Raw genomic sequence first — 23556 nt, 5'->3', positions numbered from 1 at the left:
CTCAATTTTACAGAGTTCAGACCTTTGAGTTTATATAGCACTATGATTACCCTCTCATTAGTTACCTTTATTTCTTTGCAAAGCACACTCTCCTCTTCTTCATGAATGTAAAATTTCACAGTATTTTTCTGGACATCTTTCATGATTTTAACCAAACTATTAAATACCTCAGGTTCTAACTGGCTTATAAAATTTGACAGAGCTGGTTGTGCAGAAATCGTTATATCACTGGGTGATTTTGTTCTTTCTTTTTCTGCGAGTTCCAAGGCAGTCTCACCAGGTACAGTGTGGTCAGAAGTCAACATTAACTCTTTGCAGTGGCGTGATTGGTTCATTTCTACTTCAACTGAAGAGGAAAGCTGTTCATTGGAGCTGTTACCATTTAAAGGTTCAGAACAGAGTGGCTCAAAAAGGTCTTTACTGTTGAAGTCACTTGAGGAAATTGATACAACACGCTTTCCCAGAGTACTCAATGCTGTTGAAGCATAAGAATGGTTTGGGCTTACTGGAGGCAAAATTCCACGCTTAGCCGATGCTTTAATAATAATAGTATTTAGTTTTTCATGCAAACCATCTACAAATTCCTGTACACCAGCTTTAGAAGTCTTAGAATATATGAACTCAGAAAGGCGATTCATCTTCTCTTGTGCTGAAAAGATAGGTGTGGAAATTGTACTAACATATGAAACATTCTTTTGCTTTAAAATCTCTTCTATCTTTCTAGAAAAGAGATGGAACTCTCCTAACACTGTATTCTCTGTTGTTTCGCTCACTGTAGGAGGTTCTCCTGCAGGCACACACTGTTCTTCCACTGTTATCACCTGACCTGTTAACAGGTCCTCCTCAGTGGTGCCCTTTACAGTGTCTGTAAACGGAGAGGATGGAAACTGGTAATCAGAACTTCTTTCTCTATTTATTAACCGGGGATCATTAGGAAAAGCCTCCGATGGTGGTAGACACACCAGTTGTTCTCCTGGTGATTTCATTCCTATATAAGAAGAGTTTATTATTATAAGACAATCCAAATATGTAACATCAAAAAACAAACACTCAGTTAAAAATATATCAGCACAGGTATATATTTTAAAATATGCATTACAAAGTAAATTAAAAACCTCCAAAACTGTGTGAACCCTATCTCCTATCTGCTGTACTTACAGGCTAGGCTGTATTGGATTTCAGTAGACACAGTAACAACACTCAACAGTTTCTTTGGTTTCTTTCCTAGTGTTCAAAAGTGTCTCTTTGGAAAAGGATTTTTTTTTTTTAAGTGCCTGTTTGGCATAAAAAAATGTTAAGTCACTTCTCTATTTCTGCTTTCCTACCATTTCGTACATCTGCTGTTAACAGACTTTTATAATACTGTATTTCATGGCCAAGTGTCAAGAATAGAAGAGAAGGCAACTGGAAGAAGGCCCAATAGAAATATTATAGCACTTAAGATCTTAAAAAAATTGAGGCTGGCTCTCATGTGAAGGTTGTTAATGGATTTCCTATACCATATTAGACTCTTTCTGTCAGGAAAGAAAGGCTCAACAAAATAAGAATTGAACACACTTCATAGCTGTATCGAGTAGTGTCTTTGATAATGCTCTCCTAGTATTTTCATTTAATTTGTAAATAATTCCAAAGAAATAGGACAACATTTTGGATTACGAGGTCTTTGTGTAATACAATGCTAATGGGACTACAACTTCTGACTTATGATAATTGACTCAAACTATAACTACACTGTTAGTAGATAATGTATACAAACTGTTTTTTATATATACTGTTACTCTATAATATCTACACTATCTATATACTGTTTTCTCCACAATCTTTTTGTTTGTTTTTGTTTTTCAAGACAGAAAGTTTCTCTGTGTATCAAGCCCTGGCTGTCCTGGACTTGCTTTGTAGATCAGGCTGGCCTCAAACTCACAGAGATCCACCTGCCTCTGCCTCCCAAGTGCTGGGATTAATGGTGTGCACCACCATGCCTGGCTTCTCCACAAATCTTAAATTCAAATATACGCACCCCAAGTCTGTTTTTATATATAAGAGAAAAATATATGTAACATTAATTTATAATAATGTAATATTTTTTAAATAAAATCAATATTTTTGCCTAAAAAACTATCACACAATTTTAGGACTAAAAAAATGAGAAATTTTCCTTAGCCAGCATGATTCCCTAACATATCACTATTATAGTAATAGAAAATGGTGACTGTAAATTAGAAAATCCATTCATAAATTTTCAAAACTATAGTACCTACACTGAATTTGTAAATTCAAGTTTATGCTCAGATGTAGCTGTGCATTCTTTCTATAAAAAATTCCATTTTATTTTCCCAACACTCACTTTTTTCAGTGTCATGACCACTGCATTGAATTACTGCAAAAACATTTATATAATAAGAACAACAGGTAAAAAGGTCAAAACAAGAAAGAAAGCAAACATTCAATTTGTCAACAACTAAATTGGTATAAAATATAAAGTTCAAGTTCTTTAAGACTGAAGAATACTGAATGTTTTATCCCTAAATTTACGTTTAATATGTAGTTTAAAATACATATAAAATATATAGATGAGTATATAACAAACCTGTAACAATGACTGACCTACTGAGGGCAAAGGTAACATAATTAATATTTTTTTGTTTTTTAACCCCCATTCTCTTTTGTTTTTATGAAACAATGTCAGGGTGGCTTTGAACTCATGAATCTTCCTGCCCCAGCAGCCTGAGTTCTACATAATTGAGAGCAACTATTTTGATTAAAACAATAAAAGTTCTTAAAATACAGGTAGTCTTCAATACATTTATTTTGATAATATAGTTTGTATCTTTAACAGATGTTTATAATAAGCTAGGTTTGAACCAACATACCACTCGGGGGAAAAAAAACGGACAAGGATTTTAAACAGCTTTAAAAAAAATTAAATTTAACTTAAATCCCCATATGGAGTTTTCCATATTAAAAATTTCTAGGGGCAAGCCAAGAATGAAGCCAACCTTTAACCCCAGCACTGGAGGCAGAGGCAGGCAAATCTCTTGAGTTTGAGGCCAGACTGGTCTACAGAAAGGGCTACACTGGGAAACCCTGTTTCAACGATGATGATAATTCTAGAGGAAGACAGTTCAAATCTCTGTATAGGTAAAAAGCCAGGTATGGACGTGGCTGTAACATTGTGAGGTTGAGAGAGGTGGACCTCAGAAACTTGCTAGCAAAACAGCCTGGCTGAAAGGGCAAGCTTCTGGTTCAGTGAAGACTCTGTCTCAAAGCAGTAAGGCAAATGGCAACAGAGGAAACCAATGTTCTACTCTGGCCTCCATATATACTTATTCACATCTACATATGCAAATATACTCCTCACACCTAATACACACCCACACGTCACTTATAAGCCAAATAAATCTCTTTATTTAAATTGTGAATAAACACCAGTTAATTTATTTTGCACAAATTACTACTACATATGATTTTAAGATCAACACTTTTTAAAAAGCACATCTTCATTAATAGATGATTTAACAGATGTCAATATCTATAGTGCATGTTATTTTACCAATTGATGACCAAGTACCAGCCATTTGACTTTTAACGTGAAGAAAATGTATTATTTCTCAGATAGTAACATCATTTAGATCTTTCAATTTTGAATACAAAATCTCAAGGAAAAGAAAGGTGTATGTGTATAGAACATTAGGAAGTTCAAATAAGGTAACTATTTCTCCTAAAAAGAATTACTGACAATACACAACATAGACGAAACCTTGACATAAAGTTGAATGAAAGAGCAACAAACAGATATGACTGAATTCAATATATGGAGACAAAATTAAAAATATGGTAAAGAACGTGAGATTGGTGGCCACCTGTTGTGAGTGGAGAAATCATGACCCAGGAAAACACAGAAGACAAGCGAGGGTGCTAGAACTGTTCTACACCTTGCCTTGGTTAGTAGTCACATGGTTATAAACATGTGAACATTACCGAGCTGTGCACTAACATTTGTGTACTTTCTGACTTCGTGTGTTTGTTAAAAAAATAAATCATGTTTCCTAGGAGATAAAGATATTCCTCAAGAAAATTATGAGAAGGGTTAATTTACTAAGATTTACTAAGAAAGCCATTTAGCTTTACTTCTTAACTAAAAAAAACCTTCAGACTTCTCCAATAGTAAAAAAGTCACCTACCTTTCCTCTTAAATTAAAACAACAAAAAGACCCACAAGATTTCTTAAAGGGTAAGGTTTTAAAACAAATGAAAACACTAAAAAATATCACAATCAAACTCTGGCAAGAAAATAATGCCCAAGACCATATGCAGAGAAGCTGAGTTTGACTGAGCCCAGTCAGACATGGGAGACTATCTTCTATGCATTTCCTGCATATTGTTTAATCAGTAGTATTTTTGTTTGTGAAAATAGTTTTCCAGTCTCCTAAACCACCTGCAGACGTTAGCTTTATACTTAAAAAGTAAGCCAAAAAAATTCAAGACTATGAACAAAGTATGAAAAGGGGGAAAAAATGGTTTTTACCTTCTGGTATTTTAAAATAAATAGTTCTTACAGAATACCTGAAGAAAAACATCAAGAAAACATTTTCATTTTCCTAAATCACCCAATTAGATAGTCTAGAACACAAACTATATTTGTTATAAAAATATCTGATACAATCAAAAAAGATAGTTTAAAAAGAGAGACTGTCTAGACTTCTCTGTATAGAGCACAAAGTAAATCATGCCCCACTGATGAAGACTCAGAATGCAAGCAGCAACTCTGAAGAAGGGCACTTGGGAAGAAAAGCAAAGCGAACCTTCTCACCTGGTGCTTGTTTCTCACCATGTTTCCCATGCTGGTCTTCTGGGCTTCTTGCATTTCCTCCTGAGGAAAGCATCCATTAGATTTGTTGACTCTCTTCAGATACCAGTGACGCCTATTAGGCACCTTTCAGATAACCACAAATGCTAACAAAGGACTATTCCTTCTTTTGCCTAAACATTCTTGAAAAGTCATTTGGAAATGGAAGTCATTTCCCTCTCCAATCAAGTGATGGAAAAATCAACACCTATATTCTCTAAATAACTCAATAGCCATTATGAAAGTGTCTGAATGAAGAAAGGTTAAAATAATCACTGCCTACAAACTACTTTTCTATTTTATTTCAATTTTCACTTTGCCTCCATTTCATAAAAGAGTATCAGTCTCCTCTTTAGCATTAGGTCTGGGGTCTCTTGCCTTCTTGGTAAGGTATGAAGTGGAGAACAGTGCTGAAGCCCACTGAAACTCATCAAGTTTTAGACGTTCTCAGAATTCCTATAGGTCTGATAAGATTGTTGGCCACAAGACAGTCTACTTTTCAGCAAAAGTCATTTTTTTTTAATTTCTTCCAAAGGCTAAACAAAGGTATAGGAATAGAAGAGATGTGCCCAGAAAACAATTCCAAACATATTTAGCAACAGAGATGAATAAAAAAATTAGGTATTTAAGAGCATGTAGTATGTTCATGGACAAGTTATATTACAAATGACAATCTCTCAGTAACTGTCAAACGCCAGTGACTCAATAAGCTTTTATGAGGTATTTGCATTTGGTCATGTCAGGCTGTACTCCAAAATCATTAGGAAATCAAATTTCCTTCACACAGATAAGCCTCAACATGACCATTTGCTAGATGACAGACAGCTTGTTGTAGTAGTTTAGGTTAGTTAAGTTGAAAAGTAATGGCTAACCAAAGAGGACCATTTCATTCTAACAACTACATTTCCAGTTCAGTTTCTATCAACAGTTTCAATTGATAATAAGCACACTGAACTCCACAGTAAGAGTAATTATACCCTAAATCCTTGTATTAGTGGGCCCTTTTACAGATGCTTGCTGATATCAATCAAGAATAGTAATAAATACAATGCTCAAAATATAAAGACTCATGGCAGAGCCAAGTAAGATATACCTTGTGAAGACTGGAACCTAGAAAGGATGCAATTCTCCAAGAAACTGGTCCCTAGGGAAAAGGAAGCAAACCTATGGGTAAGGGAATATATTAGCCCTTACCTGTAATTGGAATCAATTTCCAATGTATTTCTGTCTCTTCATCATCATTTGACTTAGAAGGCTGTCTAAGGAATCCATGCTCAATGGAAACAGTGGAACAGAGACTGCACTCTTCAAAATTATTGACAATTAAATTTGGATCCTAAAAATAGAAGTACATACATTTAATTTTAATGTCAAGACTACTACTTCCTCAAAGCAGATGCACAAACCTCAGTCTAAATATTACAAATGAGTAAAACCAACATGATAAAGTTATAATACTTTAGCTTCAAATTTAAAATACACTGTCATGGCCAGGAATGGAAGTACTTGCTTATAATCAGGTTCAGGAGGCAGAGGCAGTAAGATCAAAAGCATGAGGACAACCAGGTTTATGTAGTGAATTACAGGCCAGCCACAGGTTCAGGGTAAAACCCTGTCATAAACACATACCTCCTCTCAATAGATAAACAAAGTAAACAATATATATTGTCTTTAAAGGTTGTCCAGAGACTGGCAAGATGGTTTAGTTGGTAAAGGCACTTGCCACCAAGCCTGAGGTAGCTCTCTTCAGAATCCACACAATTGAAAGAAAATAAGCTTTCAAAAGTTAGCCTTTGTCCTTTACACATGTACACAAAATTAAAAGTTAAAATGTTTTCATAAAAAGATATTTTAGAACTGGAGAGATGGCTCAGCAATAAAGAACGCTGACTACTCTTGAAGAGGACCAGGGTTCAATTCCTAGCACCCACACAGCAGCTCACAACATATTTAACTCTACTTCTTCCAAGAGATCTGATACCTCTACTGCTCTTGAGGGTACCAGGGCTGTATGTGCTATATACATAAACATGCAGGGAAGACATTCACATGAATAAAGTAAATAAATAAATCTTTAAACACACGTAATACACACACCACACATGCAAAATTGGTGTTGATTTAAAGTAGTGACTTTAGTAGGTACACTTTTATATTTTAAATTTAAATTTTTAAATATGCCAAATATTCAACTCTTATTATTCTAATTTAACAATACCAACAACAGGCAATACTTATATAAGTAGGAATAAAACATAGTTAAAACAACAGAAAGCACGCCATGTTCAGCACACACTCTTGTTAAACATACTGAAAGCAGGTTAATATCTCAATGCCTTCCACATAAACCTCCTACCACCATCTCCTTAAAATAAATATCCTGGGACTGAAGAAATGGGTCAGAGGGTAAGAACACTGGCTTTTCTTCCAAAAGTCCTGATCTCAATTCCCAGCAGCCACACGGTGGCTCATAACCATCTATAGTGAAATCTGGTGCTCTCTTCTGGTGAACAAGCGCACATGCAGGCAGAATGCTATATAAATAATAAATAAAACAAATATCCCAAAACTATATACATAAAGGCTGAGACATGCATATATGACACCTAATCAAAGACGCACACACACACAAAAAATATTTATAAACCCTTGGTATTATCTCTCATTGATTTAGATATTCTTTTAGGAAAAGCATTAATGCAGGAAGTCACAAACCATACATACAGATTGCTTAATAAGCAAAGCTGAGATCACATCAGAGATAACCCCAAAGGCTACTCATTTGTATTTGCACAATATAGAACACCTAATTTATGACACTATGTTACTAAATTCAGTTGCTTCATCTGCCTCACTTTGGTTTAAAACAATTTCAAGTACTCGTTTCATTACGAAACAGTATGAAATTAACTCCTGCTATGTCAATTTGACAATCTAGCCCTAGTTTCATCATAATATGTAAACTTTAGATTACATAAAGCACATAAACATACAGAAAACAATTACTTCAGTATTTACCTTTTATCAACAACAGCTTAGAATCACCCCCATATACACACAAACTTTTACTCAGGAGTGTATCTATTAGTTCTTTCAGAAAAGAAAAGCCACTCCATAAAATATATTTACACTCTCTTGAGGACACATACAAAAGCAAACTCAGATAAACCAGAAAGACATGTTTACTCTTAAATGTTGCTTATGTTCAGCGCCTACCTCACTGGTAGAAAGGAGAATAGGATACTTTACAGGAGCTGCATCAACTTCTAGCAACGGGCTTGGAGCACCCTTAAAATGCACATTTTCAATTTTTGTACAAGCAGGCTGCTCACAGTCTTTCTTATCTAAAGCAGGGTTCAACTTGTTTTCACACTTTTGCTTTAGCTCTTCATAGCTACCACTGCTACTCAACCCTAAGGCCTTGTTGACTGTATCTGTCAGGAATGCATCTGAGTGTCGTGCATTTGCTAGTGCTTCTGATAGCCAATTATAAAGCTTATGGATGTCTCCAGTGTTACACACATCCTCCTGCTGCAGTGTCAAGTTAGGATCATGTCCAAGTAAGCCAATGGACTGTGGACTTTCTGAGAAAAAGAAAGAATAGTCATCTTTAATATTTTAAAAGTCAGTATAATCAAAATTTAATATATTTTAAAAATCAAATATAACTTAAAAGTCACTTGAAAGACATTTACAAGTAGGAACTACAATATTTCAGGCTTTGATGTTACAATTACGTGTTCCCTTTACTGTAACTGTTTCTGAGAATTTGAGGAGCATATGGAAGAACAATAAGCATGGCCAGACCCTGTTTAGTCTGAAACAAAGCCTTTAAGAGGAAATTTATCTTAAGTTAACAAAACAATACAGAGAGGATTCTGAAATGAATCAAGGAAATTTAAAAACCAGGAAGGGCACAAAAGAGCTAAGACATAGACACTGAAAGTAAAGAGATATCTAAGTTAAGAAAGAAAAAGCCTTGAAAGTTCCATAAGACAACATCACTATCAAATAGAACTTTCTGCAATGACTGACACTGCAGTGCCCTATCAGTATGATCTAATACAGTTGCATGGCTGGTGAAATAGATCTTTATTTCACTTTAATTAAAGATATAGATGTAATGACTACCACAATGGATAACTCAAGAATAAAAGTTAAGGCTCTAGATCTGGTGGCACATGCCTATTTCAGCTACTTGGGAAACCAAGGCAAAAGGACAAGTTTAACTCATTCCTACCCTAAGGAAATGAGTGAAAAGCCAACCTGAGCAACTTAATGTAACATTGCTTCAAAAAGAAAAGCGATTTGGAGATGTAGTTCAGTAGGTGAGTGCTTATCTAGCATGAACAAAGCTTTTGGTTCAATCAGAGCATAAAAGTAAATAATACACCAAGCACATTAATCTGTTTAACCTAATCAGAGACAAACAGATTTGAAAAGAAGAGAAGCAAAATTGCCCAATAAGCAATGGAAGAATACTGAGACCTGTCATCACCACAGGAAGAACAGCACAAAATGTGAATTAATACATCAAGGATTTCTGAGCATAAAACAAAAAAAACTAAATGAAAAAACCCCAACCTTCCTTTTCCTTGCTTCTGAACTAACCAGTATAAAAATGTTAAAACACTGTCCAAATATTTACCTTACTTCCAACACTTAAACACACTATGATAAGAATCTCTCATTTCCATCAACTGAAAAAGATACAACAAAGCAACAAAACAGTAATTGTATGACTGAATCTAAGAAATCTAATTTCAAAACTCAAAAGAGTTCATTCATTAGGCAATAGCCTAAAATAATACAAGAAACATCTCTCTGTGAAAATAAAATATGAAAGTATAGGAGCTAACTTCAAGTTCTGATTAAAAATGTTGCATACACTTTAATATTAGTACAACTTAAACAATAGAGAAATATGAAATACCAGGGTACATGTTTTCTCTACAAGATCAGACTGTAAATATTTTAAACACCATGGGCCATACATAGTCTCTGCTGCCATTCTGCCATCCCACTGTGACAGTGACTATATACACATGATTGTACTTTAACATAATTTTCTTTACTAAAGCAAGAGACAACTTTTTTACTCTTTAGCTGCTTGATGATCTGTGGTCATCACTTATGATATAGTAACTACCTGGACCACAAAGTTCATGACCAACCAAAGATCTCAAAAGAAATCAATGATCATTAAGTCTGTTACCCTGGGAAGGCAATAGAAGAAATTCAGGAAACATAAAATATAAAAAATCAAAGTAGGTCTTTGTATTTGGATTCAGAACCCATTTTGGTGGTGGAAAGGTAACAATTCAGAATGGTTGGTTTTCTTGGATTGTACAATGAAAAATTGAGCCCTAACACACACTTCAAAAACAGCCTGTTGAGAAAGAAAACCACCACAAGCAAACAGCAAAAGGAGCATATGAATGGAATGAAGAAAGTCAGCAGACTACAAAAGTGAATGTTAGCACTGGCAAAAAGTAAGCTGGAGAGCAGGTAACGGCAGAAAATGCAAAGCCACTGCAGCGGCCTACCTACTGTGATAGAACCAGAGTTATATATTTTGGCTGTTATGATAAAAGCAGTGTGTTACTTTACCTTCATAGAGATGGTAATTTTCAGACGAACTACTGGTTTTGGCAAATTTTCTCATATTTTCAGGCAGATCTTCAAGCTTCCTCTTCAGGACATTTTTGCTTTTCATATCTTCCGTATCTGGGTCCCCTCCCACATTTTTTTTCGTACACTGAATTAAATTAATCAATTCTTTGACTCTATCCTTATCATAGTCCAAAGAATGAGATGACTTCTGCTGTCCAGGTTCAGCAGGTTCACCCCTTGAGTTATTCCGTTTTCTAAATTGCATTTTTGAACTATTCAGTTCCTCTTCTTGACCTTCATAATCTGAAAGTGGACTAAATTGCTGACGTTTTCGATTTTCTTCAAATAACTCCTTTAATTTAAAAATAGGTAACTGATACCTTTCTGGCTGAAAAATGTAGGTATGTAAGCAGTCATCAATATGGGATTTGTTTCTTGGTGCTGAGTATAGGAATTTTCTATCATCTAATCGCGAATCATATGAAAACATGAAAAACTCTCGCTTACCTGAACCAAAACCTCGATTAAAAAATTCACTTACATACTTTTCAACAACAGAATGAAAATTTATAGTATTTATATTTTTGAATTCTTTTCTACATTGAATCAAAGCATACTGTAAAAACTGAGTCATTTTTAATACATCTGGTAGATTCTCTTGCCTCTCCTGTTGTGCTGTACTCGTTACACCTTTTTGTGCTAAAATAAACAAAAAAGTAAGCCATATTAGCAATAAGGAAACTTATCAAGTGCAGATCTGCATACTACTGAAGTGTGACAACATTTGAACATTTACGCTGAGCCAGTGCCCATCTTCTGATACATGCATAGTGCAGCAGACTGAAAAGTGGTTTGCTTCTGCCTAAAATGGGCCAGGAACTAAACAAATGAAAAGGGAAACAAATCCCTCCACTAACAATGTTCACTTCCTTCACTCACAGTCAACACAAATGGTGGCAAAGAAATTGCAATAAGTGGTGGGGAAAAGCCAGATTTGAGTTTCTAATCAGTTTCAGTCTGCAAATGACAACAATGTCACTCCTTTTATTCATAAAATAACTTTGTTTAAACGCATTTCCCCATAAGCACATATCCATGCACTGAGTAGGCATAACTGAAAAATCCAGGCTTATATTCAGAAGTAAGCCCATTAGTAGAAATTCCTTAATATAGTATTCAAGTTTGTTGTTTAAAAAGGCAAACAGCAAAATCGTCTCTACCATAAATATCCCAAATTCTCATTAACCTTGAAAGGCCTAATGTTTAATGTGGCATATGACACTTTAAAATCACTAAAACTTGAATGCACAAATGAATTAAAAAAAAAAAAAATCTGTCACCTAAAACTCTTAATGAGCCATAGCACTAAAACAATTACAAAATTTCATTAATGAAAGCACCAAAAAACAAAAACCAAAACAAAATAAAAAAGCACAACAACAAAACACCTCATAGCGTACACAAAATAAAAGGGGGAGCTGGGAGAGGTGGCATACAAGGAGGCTGAGGCAGACAGATCTCTGAGTTTGAGGCCAGCCTAATCTAAAAGTTAGTGCAGGACAGCCAAAGCTACACAGAGAAACCATGTCTCAAGACACCAAAACTAAAAGACCAAAACAACGAAACAAAAATTGAGGGGGTGCACATCAAAATCATGTTTTATATTGCTAATTCCACAAAATAATTCTAATATTTGCAAAAGATGTAGAAAAGATAGAATGTAAGCTTAGTGAAATGCAATCTTGCGGAATGTAAACTTACTGAAAAGATTTCAATAACTTATCTACGAATAATTTATCTATACTTCAACATTAAAAAAACAACTTACTGATAATTAGGCATCTAGGTTCTTGAAACAGAAACAAAGCATGTAGCATTCGAGACTTGAGAGTCTGATGTTCTTAAAAAAGAAAAGAAGGCAAATCATTAACATTTTTTAACTAACTTTTTTAAATTATAAACTTAAAGAAAGGCTACTTACCATACGGAGAAATCATCTGGTAAGAGGAGAGAAGAAAAAGGAATCCTCGGTCTCCTAAAGGTTTAACAAGAACCTGCAGTGTGGGGAAACAGAAGTTGTATACGCCTTATTATTACTTCTACTTTAAAGTAAACACAATACTTTCTACTAGGTTTAAAGAACTATAATCAGTTCTTTTAAGAAAATAATGCTATTCTTCACTATGGCAAAACAAGTAACATTAAAACCACTAAACTGTTAAGATTTCAATCAGTGGCCTGCTCTTTGATCACCTACCCCTGAGGGGGGAGCAGCCTTACCGAGCCACAGAGGAACAATGCAGCCGTTCCTGATGAGATCTGATAGACTAGGGTCAGAAGGAAGGAGAGGAAGACCTCCCCTATCAGTGAACTGGGGGAGGGGCATAGGTGGAGAAGAAGGAGAGAGGGTAGGATTGGGAGGAGAAGAAGGAGGGAGCTACAGGTGGGATACAAGGGAATAAACTATAATTAATAAAAATAAAAATAAATAAAAAAACAAAAATACTTCAAAAAAGATTCCAAACAAGTGAAAACTTGTATTTATAATATACTGAAAATGTTCCTGAAATAATTATCTGTGAAAAATAACTGATGCTAAAGTATAGAGACTTCTAATATTTCTCATCAGTGCAAAAGACATTAATTGCCAGGGAGTATGATGGACATTGGGTATAAAGTAGGCTTTGAAATAACTGCCTATGAAAATTAAAGATAATGTTCAATGAAATATGTTGCCAGAATCTAATCTTATAGTTATTTACTAAGTTTCATTTGTTACATAATTTTAGCTGCCTGAGATGACCTGAAAGATAAACGGTGCAAGGTCCTTGATTATAAGTCTCTTAACTTTATAGAGAAAGTAAACAAAATAATAGCAATTACAAAGAACAGAGAAGTCCCCCCCCAAAAATTTACAAAGCAGGAGAGATGACTCAACAGTTAAGGGTACTTGCTGCTGCTTGTTCTTTTTTTCCCTTTTGGTTTTCCAGAGTTTCTCTGTTCAGCTCAGGCTGTCCTGGAACTCAACTCAACTCTGTAGACCAGACTGTTTTGAACTCAGAAATCCACCTGCCTCTGCCTCTGCCTCCTGAGTGCTGGGATTAAAGGTGTGTGGCACTCTCTAACGAGGGTGCCTGCCTCTTTCGTAAAGGACTAAGGACTACTTACTTAGAAATGAGGCTCACAGCCTTTTGTAACTTGTTCTTAAGGTTCCAAGGCCTTTTCTGGCCTCCCTAGGCATCAGGCATGTGCACACATGTGCACACACACAAAATTTATGCATATAAAATGTATTTTAAGAAAAATTTAAAGAGTAGTAAGAATGAAAAAGCACAGCTCATTTATGGTAGTAAAAGGCAGGCAAGAAAGATTCAGAGTGCAGTGAAGTTAGAGTTTGAAGAATGGGCACACTGACAAGACTCCAATGTTGCAGGACAGGCAACATTTTAAGGCAGGGCAAATTATAACACGAGGGACAGTTTGCAAACATTACGGTACTCATGACTGGCTCAAGGTAAGAAAAGAGTAGGGAAAGTAGAGTAAATGTTTAATAGATATTGCGATGCAAAGATCAAATAGAAAAAGGAAAGAAGAAAAGGAGGGAGGAAGGGAGAGAAAGGAAAGAATTCCAATTTAGCTAGGAACATCTTTGAGTGTGCATACTCTTTTCACTACTTCCTTCAGTAACAACAAAAAGATCAGTCTAATCATAACATTTATTTTAGGACCTACTAAAATAGATTAAGGAATGAGCTGACCAGAAAAGGATATTTGTACTGTGAAAATTGTGCTACCTGAACTGTTATTAACAATACAAACAATAGTCAGCATATAAACTTGTAATTTAAATACAAAAAGGAATACGCTAACAAAAACACTCAAAAGTACAGTGGTGTCCTGTTTGGGTTTCAAGATGCTTCTGGTGAGCCAACATCCCCAGGAGTTACTTCTCCCCTTTAACTCAATATTAAAAATAAGTGTCTTGGTGATTTAGCAAGGCTGGCTAGTAGGCTGTCTGGTAGCATGAACCACAATTAGAGACAAGGGTGGAAGCCCAAAAGATCAGTGAGCCAGAAAGATCATAATCTAGAGCCTTAGGAGGGCCTTCTCCCATCATTTTCTTTAAATAATTATACTCAGTGTGGGTCAGTGGCCAGGTATAACATAAAGGTATAAAGGGAGCTTAAGCCAAGAGTAAGATTTTTGTTTTAAGGTTTGTAAGTTACATAGATGCTGAGGTGGCCTTTCCTTGTTTCGTGGGCACCTCCAGGGCAGGCTGCATCATACTGCTACGTGACATGCTATATGATTCGAAAGATGCTTAAGCTGGCCTTATAATTACCATTAATCGTAGAGCCACAAACATAGATATCTCACAGTATACATGTAAATGATATACCTGTAAAATTATTTCAAACCTAAATATTCTGATCCAAAATGTTCCAAACATGACATGCCTTTTCTTAATATTGTGCTCCAGTCCTAGGTTTTACAACAGCATAATGATTGTGCTCACTGAGGAAAACTAGCTAGTTGCCTTTAACATCACACTCACTCCAAATGTAAGACAAATCCCATAGTTAATGGTTTACAGACCAGTATAAAGACCCACTGTATCCAGACACCCATGGAGTATTAGTAGTCCACATTCAGAAATAACACTAAGACAACCAAAGGTCCTTTAAGTCCTATCTGTAGCATAAGCCCAAAGAAAAACATTTTATACCTCAGGATGGCCTCAAACTTTATAACTAAAGCTAATCCTTTTTTCGGAGGGGGGGAGGGGAGAAGGGACAAGGTTTTCTTTGTAGCTGTCCTGGAACTCACTCTGTAGAACAGGCTAGCTTTGAACTCAAGAGATCCGTCTTCCTCTGCCTCCTGAGTGCTAGAATTAAAGGTGTATACCACCACTGCCTAACAAATCACTGAATCTAATCTTGAATCCCTGATTTCTCTGCCTTGATCTCCTTCCTAAGCGCTGGGATTTCAGCTGTGCATAACCACATTTGCCTGTGGTTTTAATGTTCACTGTTATTTTTACATTGATATAAAGATGTATATTTTAATTTGTAAATGATATACCTGCTTTATTATTTCTAATTTAATTAAACTGTAATCTATCTGAACAGATAGTAGTTTGATGTCTGTTCAGATTTAAGTCCCATAGGGCTGGTTTTTGTATGCATCCCATATTCAGAAGTATATATTCCATAATTTTTGAATGCTAAATATATAATTCTGGGTTGACAATTTTTATTTACTTTGAAAAACAGTGGCGTTTACTAAGAAAAATAAACTGTTTTGAAACATGGCCTTGCTATGTAACCCTGGCTGGCCTGGAGTTCATTATGTAGACCCCCAGGGTAGCCTTGAATTCCTTCCTGCTCCTGGCTACCAAAGATTGTGGTTAGTGTCAGGCATTCAGAGGCAAGTAAAAAATCTAATGCAGGAGTTCAAGACTATCCCTGTTACATAGTAGCCTGAGTTATATGAGACTCTGTATGAGAAAACAAAAACAATCAACCAAAAATGTATATTTACAAGGAAGAAGAGACTGAGATTACTATAGGACACCTATGCCAAGTATTTCTATAGTCAGATCAAAAATTGTTTAATATTGTGCATATAGGTTTTACACAATCTATTTCAGATATAATTATACCAGAGACTGATTAAATTCACACATATACACATGATGAAATGCTATGTAGCCATTTTATTTTAAATGAAGTTGAAAGCTGACATAAATCTCCATTTGATTACCTAGAAACCGAGGCTCAGTATGAGGATCTGTTGAAAAACATGTATTAAATAGCACACTATACGAAAAATTCTATGTCTCTACAGAAATGGATAGCAAATCGCATTCATTTCTTGCAAAAAGAAACAAGTCCCTTCTCTGTTGCTGAAGACAGATGGTCAGGACTACATTATGAAGGATCACTGCATCAGTACATTTTCTTAAGGACATTTGGACTGTTCTAGTTGTGGGACTCATTATTTGTTTCTATTGTCTGAAATTTTAACTTAAATACAAAGAAGGAACTTGTAAAGGAATGTTAATTCAGAACATGGCTGTTCTACCAAGAGGTCACATCCAAAGGTCTTTGTGACCTGTTTGCAATACAGACACCCTGAGCAGTGATGGCAGACACCTTTAATCCCAGGAGACAGAAGCAAGCAGATCTGAATTCAAATCTGGCCTAGTACAGAGCAAGTCTCAGGTAAAGAAAAGTATAGGTCCAGGTGTGATGGTACATACCTTTAATCCCCAGCAATGAAGGTAAAGTTAGTTTGTAAAAGCAAGCACCTATGTTTGAAAGTGATATCTAATTGAGTAGCAGACATGACAAATCAGAGAAAATTTTGACATAATATATGTCCAACTCTCATGAGAAAAGAGGGGAGTTAGTTTTACTGTAAGGTTGAAGAGAGAACAAGCTAGATACAGGTAACATCAAAATAAGCCAAAAAACAAAAACACCCAAAGATTAGATCAGACTGCCAAAGTTTGAGGCCAGCCTAGTCTACAAAGTAATTCCAGGACAGCCAAGGCTACACAGAGAAACCCTGTCTCAAAAACCCTAAAAAGGAGGAGGAGAAGGAGATGGAAAAAAAAAAAAAAAAAAAAAGAAAGAAAGAAAGAAATGAAGCCAAAGCAGAGCAATTCAGAAAAGCAGAGAGAAGCCAATCAGTCACCTTGAAGGAATTTGAGCCAGAGCAGCTGAACTGAGAGCCAGCCAGCCAGAGCTCAGGGGGAGGGGGAAAAAAAAAAGAACAAGAAAGGGTGAGTTTATTCAGCAGAGGTTTTTTTGTTTTGTTTTGTTTTTCTTTTTCAGTTTTTTCAGCTGAAAACATTCTAGGTCTAATTAGATTGTATGGAGGCTAGAAGCTTCCAGGACTAGGCCTAGGTTAGCAGATGGAAGCAGTAAGCCTCCAAGATGACATTTTATCATATGAGTAAGTTACATTTACACTTCTCTTTCAACAAAGCCATACATACTGACACCACAAATTTATTCTCCAATCACAATCTGACATCTAACCTGACTCTACCAACACTAGGCATGCTCAGCATCTATTACATTGGATACTACCTAACAAATATCCCTTTCAGTCTCTCTATTCTTGATTTCTCATATAAACCTTGATGAACTATTATCCAACTCATCTTTGATTTATTAGTAGTAGCCAAGGTAAATGTTTTTTTTTTAAAGATAATATATATGTACATATTCAAGGCCTGATCCCTACTCACTTCAAAATCTCAAAATCTCCTTCAAAATCCACTCTTCTCAGGACAAAATCCAAATCTCCATGCCAATACAGGCTCAAAGACACTGGATGACACAGCTACCTAATACTTCCTTCCAGAAAGTTTAATGTTCTTGTATCTCTTAAATATTCACCAAGTGTCTTGTTCTTTTGAATTTACAAATAAATCTTTCTATGGCAGACATAGAGATGGCCCAAGCAGTTAGGATCACCTGCTCTTGCAGAGAATTTGAATTTAATTCTCAGCATCCACATGGAGTTTCACAACCACCTGTAACTAGCTCCACAGGATCTGACACCTTTCTCTGGCAATCACAGTCATCTAGTGTACACACAGTGCACATACATACATGCATGCAAACACACACAAAATACAAACAAATCTTTCTGCTACTATCTCTCAACCAAGCTACTTCTAAATAACATTGTTTAGAAGTCTGTCTTATTCAGTATTCAATAAATATTTTTGATAATCATACATTTATATTCACAATGTATATACATATATATATAAAAGGAGCCTATACAAAGACTATTGTCATGGATAAAAAGAAGAGTACTATATCTGCTTTATATAACAAACTCCCGGCCAGTTAAGACTACAAAGTAAGAACTGATCTCCAAAGTAAAAAAATACTAATAGTAAAATACTATTTACTAAATGAGAGTATCCAACAGAGATCTTGTAGGACTTCCAAAAGCAAAAATAAATTGAAGTATTAGAATAACTTTTATTTTCAAGGGATATGGGAATATTTAAAACTTTTCACTCACAAGTTTTTCTTTCTCCAGTTTTTGCAGTAAACACTCCATGTTACTTCCAATTCTTGTCTTTTCTACAACTTCATAAAGGCTACAATACATCCCATTCTTTAAAACTGACACAAAGAAAAAATACACAGTAAAATATCAAGTCAGGTCTGCTTCTTACTTATTTTAGAAAAGTGAAATTACTTTACCTTCATTGGGACCCACATATGTGTCTTTATAAAACAATGCAGGCGGAATTTTCTGTTTTAAATAATCAAGACTCATAACTGTTTCAACATCTAACTTCTCAGGACTGAAAGAAAATATAAGAACATGTTTGGCATTCCTACATTTTGAACTCTAGCAATGTTAACAGACACATTAAAATATACTTTAATTAAGGTGGGGGCTGGGAACACAGCTCAGCTGGTTCAGTGCCGTGTAAACCATGTGTGGTGGCACATCCCTGTAATGCCAACATTTGGGAGGAGGAGAAGGCAGGAGGATCACAGGTTCAAGAACATGCTCGGCTACACAGTGAATTTGTGACCAGATGCAACCTGAAATCTTGCCTCCAAGTCAACAAAATAAAATACAGGTGACAGGAAAACATATGTATTTATTAATAGCTCACCTTATCCTAAAGAGGACCCGAAACAGGAAACTCAAGTATCTATATAGAGGTAAGCAGCAACTGGCAGTACTGCCAGGCCTACATCCTTAAACCAGAAGCTAATCCTACATGCCAATTTTACTTTAAAAAAAGAAAGAAAGAAAAGAAAAGAAAGAAAAAAAAAAAAAGAATAGTTGTCATTTACAGTTAAAGTATGAGCTAGCATAGATTTTCTTTTCCTTTGGAGATGCTGAGGCTCAAACCCAAGGGTTGTATGGCAGTCAAGCATTCCACCACTGACCTACATCTTCAAGCATTTATACCATTTTCTGTGATGTTAACAATAAACTTTTAACTCTAATATATGTTGCACGGATTGTAAATAGTGTATATACATTAACTTAACCACATCAAAGCTCTTTTCAACAGAGAACTGTTTAACCACCACCACCACAACCCTTTTATGTTTTAAAGCAGGATTTCACTATGGTCTGCAACAGAGATCTAGAACAAACTATGCAGCCAAGATAGTTTTTGAACTCAAGATCCTGTGCCTGAGCCTCCCAAGTGCTGGAACTACAGGTATGTAACACAATGCATAGCTAAAACTGGTTTACTTTTAAGTCTATTATATACAAACTGCTAACTAAATCTAAGTAGAATAATATTTTAAACTCATCTTTCAAACTTAAAACCACTCAGAGTACACTCTACATCTGACTAGCCATCTTCAAACCAGAGAACCTGAGCTTGTTTGCCAGTTATTTTTTGAAATTACAAAATGATCCATTTTAGAAACACATTAACATTTATATTTAAGTTTTTACAGACCACAGTAAAATTTTAAATTGAAAAAGACAGCAAGCAAGCCAGGAATGGTGGTGCATACTTATAACCCTATCATACATGAGGCTTAAGCAAATAGCCTGCCTAGACTATATAACGAGTTCCAATCAGAATGATAATTTTGAAGATTTTTTTTTTGAAAAGAGACAATCAAAAAGAACTAAAGAAGAAAATAATAGTACCCTTAACTGTCAATTACTATTTTCTTTTTAATTTTTTAAATTAATTTTTGGGTTAGCATATGAAATAAAGGTTATTTGTATGTTATTATCCTTTGTTCTCATTTATTCCCCTTCCCTATTATGTTCTCTGGCCCCTCCCACTATTCTCTTTTAATGTAATATACTTACAGCTTGACAGGCAAAAACGCACGAGTGGCTGACCTCAAAGAAATATAACACAGAAGCTTTCCTTTATTTAAAAGTTGTCCTTTCCACAAGGTGTAGTTAAACTTATCTAAACAAAAGAAATAAGAGTCTAGTTGCCCAATAGTCCAGAAAGTAATATTTACCAGAAATGAAAATTATCTAGAAATAAGGCTTTAAGTATAAAATAAACACAGAAGTAACTGACATGCCCTTCAGGAAAAGGTTCAAATTGTTAAGATTTTAGTTTCAGGTCACTTTTCCCTTTAACAAAAAAACATTCCAACTTCAAAGAAGGGTCAGTCTGTCTAAGTGCCCTCATTAGAAAGCAGAACAAACAATACAGTCACTATCACAAAGGAGACTCTATTAAATCTAGTTAATGTCTCCTATCATTAAAAAATAAATTTAAATTTTTCTTTATTGAAATCAAAAATCTCTGGTGAATATAATGCTTTTAAAGCGTTCAGTTGTAAAGCCCAATTTATCTTTTTTTCAATTCAAGTGTTAGAAATTCTGGTCCATCTTCAGAAGCAGTAGCATCTTCTAAAAGGAGATGCTTGAATGACCAAGTACTGATGCTACATTATAACATAACCTCACCTGCTTTATGTTTCATATTTTTATTATGAAAATAAAATGAAACACTTAACTTAATCTTTCACTGTTTATACTTTCAACTTATCAAAGTAAAAAAAAAAAATAAGACTCTTACCTATGTTTCTATCTGCATTAAAGCTGTTAGATCTACAAATAATTTTTTAAAAAGAAAGGAAAATTATTACTGATTGGAAACAACATGAAAATAAACATTTAGGACCCTGATATACTATCTATGTTTTGTTGTTGCTGTTGTATTCTCCAGTGCTGGGAATGGAACCCATCACCTCACACATGCAGCAAACAATTTAAACTGAACTAAAGCACCAACCTATAAGTGCTATTTACACTGGAACTACAGAAGAAAACAAAATTCTCCCAAATAAGAAAAACATATTCTTAAAGAACTATTTACTAGTCGATTACAGTATTTGCCAAAATTTATGAGAGCTGACTTATATTCCAAAAGTATCCATAAACAGACATTAAGACTATTAATACCTTTGTAAACTATATCTTGGAAATAAGATTAGGAAAAAAAATCTCTCTATGTAAATTAACCCATTAGACATTTAATAAATATTTAACTTTTAAGTTATTATTTACCAGGCATAATTCTAGGTAACAGAATTCTATAAACAGAACACTGTCCCTTCTTTCAAAGGGATGAAAAGTAATTATCAACAAGTACAGTTTATTAGATGATGATGGTTTCAAGAGCTACATAGAAAAAGATCAAGTACAAGAGTTTACATTTTTTTTAATTAAAAAAAATGAGAACACCCAATGATAGGACAGGCTAGAGGAAATGTAAGAAACAGACATGCAGTAACTGGGGAAAAGAAAGAACGAGTAAATGTGTGGTCCCAAGGCAAGAGTGCTCATGGCACACTCACAGTAGAGAATGGATGTTTTGTCAATGTTTGAAACAATTTGTGGTCAACAGATTGGGGTCAATCTAGGATTCAAAATAGTAGGAAAGGAGCCAGACATTCCCAATGCTAAGGAGACAAAGGAAGGTGGATCTTTGTGAGTTTGAGACCACTCTGGTCTGCATAGCAAGCTCCAAGACAGCCCTGGCTACATAGAGATTCTGTACCAAAAGAGACCGACAGACACACACACACAGACAAAACAATGGAGAGGTAGGGAAAGAAAGAAAATGTAATAGTCACTGTTTCAGGGATATGATCCTTATAAGTGTATGTCTTTAAAGATCACTTATGAAAAAAATGCTGTAGGAAAATGTGTATGTCAGCATTCATAAGCATGAAGCAAAAGTGAGAAACACTCATCTCTGCATTAAATGAATTGTTTTTTTTTTTTGTTTTTTTTTGTTTTTTAATGTGAAAAAAGTAAGTGCTGTATCAGTAGGGCTTAGTGGCTCACACCAGCACTTAGGAGGCTAAGGCACGACCTTCTCAATCTGAAACCTGAACTGTTTATAATAAAAACTCCAGGCCAGCCTGGGCTATAGTCTAAACTTTATCTCCAAAAACAAAAACAAACAGACATAAACTAACCAAAGCACTCTTTATCAAGCACTCTTTATCAAGCACACTTGACTTTAAAAGCCAATAGGTCATCCTGAAAAATACACGTTTAAAGATATATGGTTTTTTAAAACAGCAGTTTGAAAAGTTACTTTTAAGTATGTTTATGAACTCAAAAAGAAAATTATCACCTTACTCTTAAAACTAGGAAGGTCCAGGCATTCCATGAAATATTTCATTGGTTTGGGATAGAGATTTATAGAAACTCAATTTTTAAGACAAAAACACAAATTTTGTTCAGGGAAGTGAGGAACTCATATGGCGAAGATGGCTTCAAACTCACTGAATAGCCAAGGCTGACCTTTATGTCCCGAGTGCTGGGAGTGCAGGCATATAGGACAACCAGTTAAAACTTTACTTTTAGAAGCTGCTATTTATTAAAGTACATTTAAATCTTACACAGAAAAAAAAAAAAGCCCCACAACCTAAGTAAATCAAAGTAAATTTTAGTTCCTATTTTCACAGTAATGGTCTATCCTATTTATCATTAACATAAAAACACCTAGTTAATGTCTTACCTCAGTGAAGACACAAACTTTGGAGTTTGTATATCATCTTTGTAAATAAAAGACACAACTGCATATGGACAAACATGTCTTGGTCTTCGTCTTAGTTCATCAAAGCCATATTCATAAAAATAATACTAAAAATTAAAAAGCACAAAATTAACATTTTAAAATAGGCAAGAAGTAAAGAAGATATACTTATTTTATTAAATTACCTAGCACCATTTAAGCAGCTCTGGCAGAAAAATTTTTTTTTCCTTGAGCTTGTCCACTTAGCCAAGATAAAAATGTGTGCTTTCAGTGTATTTTCTGTACCAGATAACAAAGTATCCCAGAAGTTTACTTTTGAAGTGTTGACAACTTGTGCAATTAACTCCCTAATATAAATACTGTAAAGTGGAGCTTAAGCTTGGTCAGCCCAGAAATGCCAACTTGATAAAAAAAAAGAAAAGTAAAATATTAAAGGTCAAATTTCAGCCAATATCAAATATCATTTTCTGTTAGTGCAGAAAAGAGAAAGGAAGGAAGAAGGAAGAAGGAAAAAGGAAGGAAGGAAGGAAGGAAGGAAGGAAGGAAGGAAGGAAGGAAG

The 23556-nt window shown here is 35.0% G+C and overlaps 1 protein-coding gene across 2 annotated transcripts in view; it reads right to left on the bottom strand.

Annotated features, from left to right (window-relative positions):
• The window catches only part of Tasor (transcription activation suppressor), a 54747-nt gene that overhangs the window by 9890 nt on the left and 21301 nt on the right, over positions 1-23556 (bottom strand). For both annotated transcript variants that reach the window (XM_055612455.1, XM_055612457.1), the window contains exons 7-18: positions 22980-23104; positions 21024-21055; positions 20294-20399; positions 18694-18797; positions 18509-18612; positions 12441-12513; positions 12288-12359; positions 10457-11158; positions 8063-8430; positions 6041-6182; positions 4811-4870; positions 66-988 (exon numbers count right to left, since the gene is read on the bottom strand). In XM_055612455.1, coding sequence (XP_055468430.1) covers positions 66-988; positions 4811-4870; positions 6041-6182; positions 8063-8430; positions 10457-11158; positions 12288-12359; positions 12441-12513; positions 18509-18612; positions 18694-18797; positions 20294-20399; positions 21024-21055; positions 22980-23104 — 2811 coding nt within the window. The remainder of the gene's footprint in view (positions 1-65; positions 989-4810; positions 4871-6040; positions 6183-8062; positions 8431-10456; positions 11159-12287; positions 12360-12440; positions 12514-18508; positions 18613-18693; positions 18798-20293; positions 20400-21023; positions 21056-22979; positions 23105-23556) is intronic.

Source organism: Psammomys obesus, unplaced genomic scaffold (assembly GCF_907164565.1).
Source record: "Psammomys obesus unplaced genomic scaffold, mPsaObe1.curated_primary_1811, whole genome shotgun sequence".
NCBI lineage: Eukaryota > Metazoa > Chordata > Mammalia > Rodentia > Muridae > Psammomys > Psammomys obesus.
This window is presented reverse-complemented; position numbering and strand designations above follow the sequence as displayed.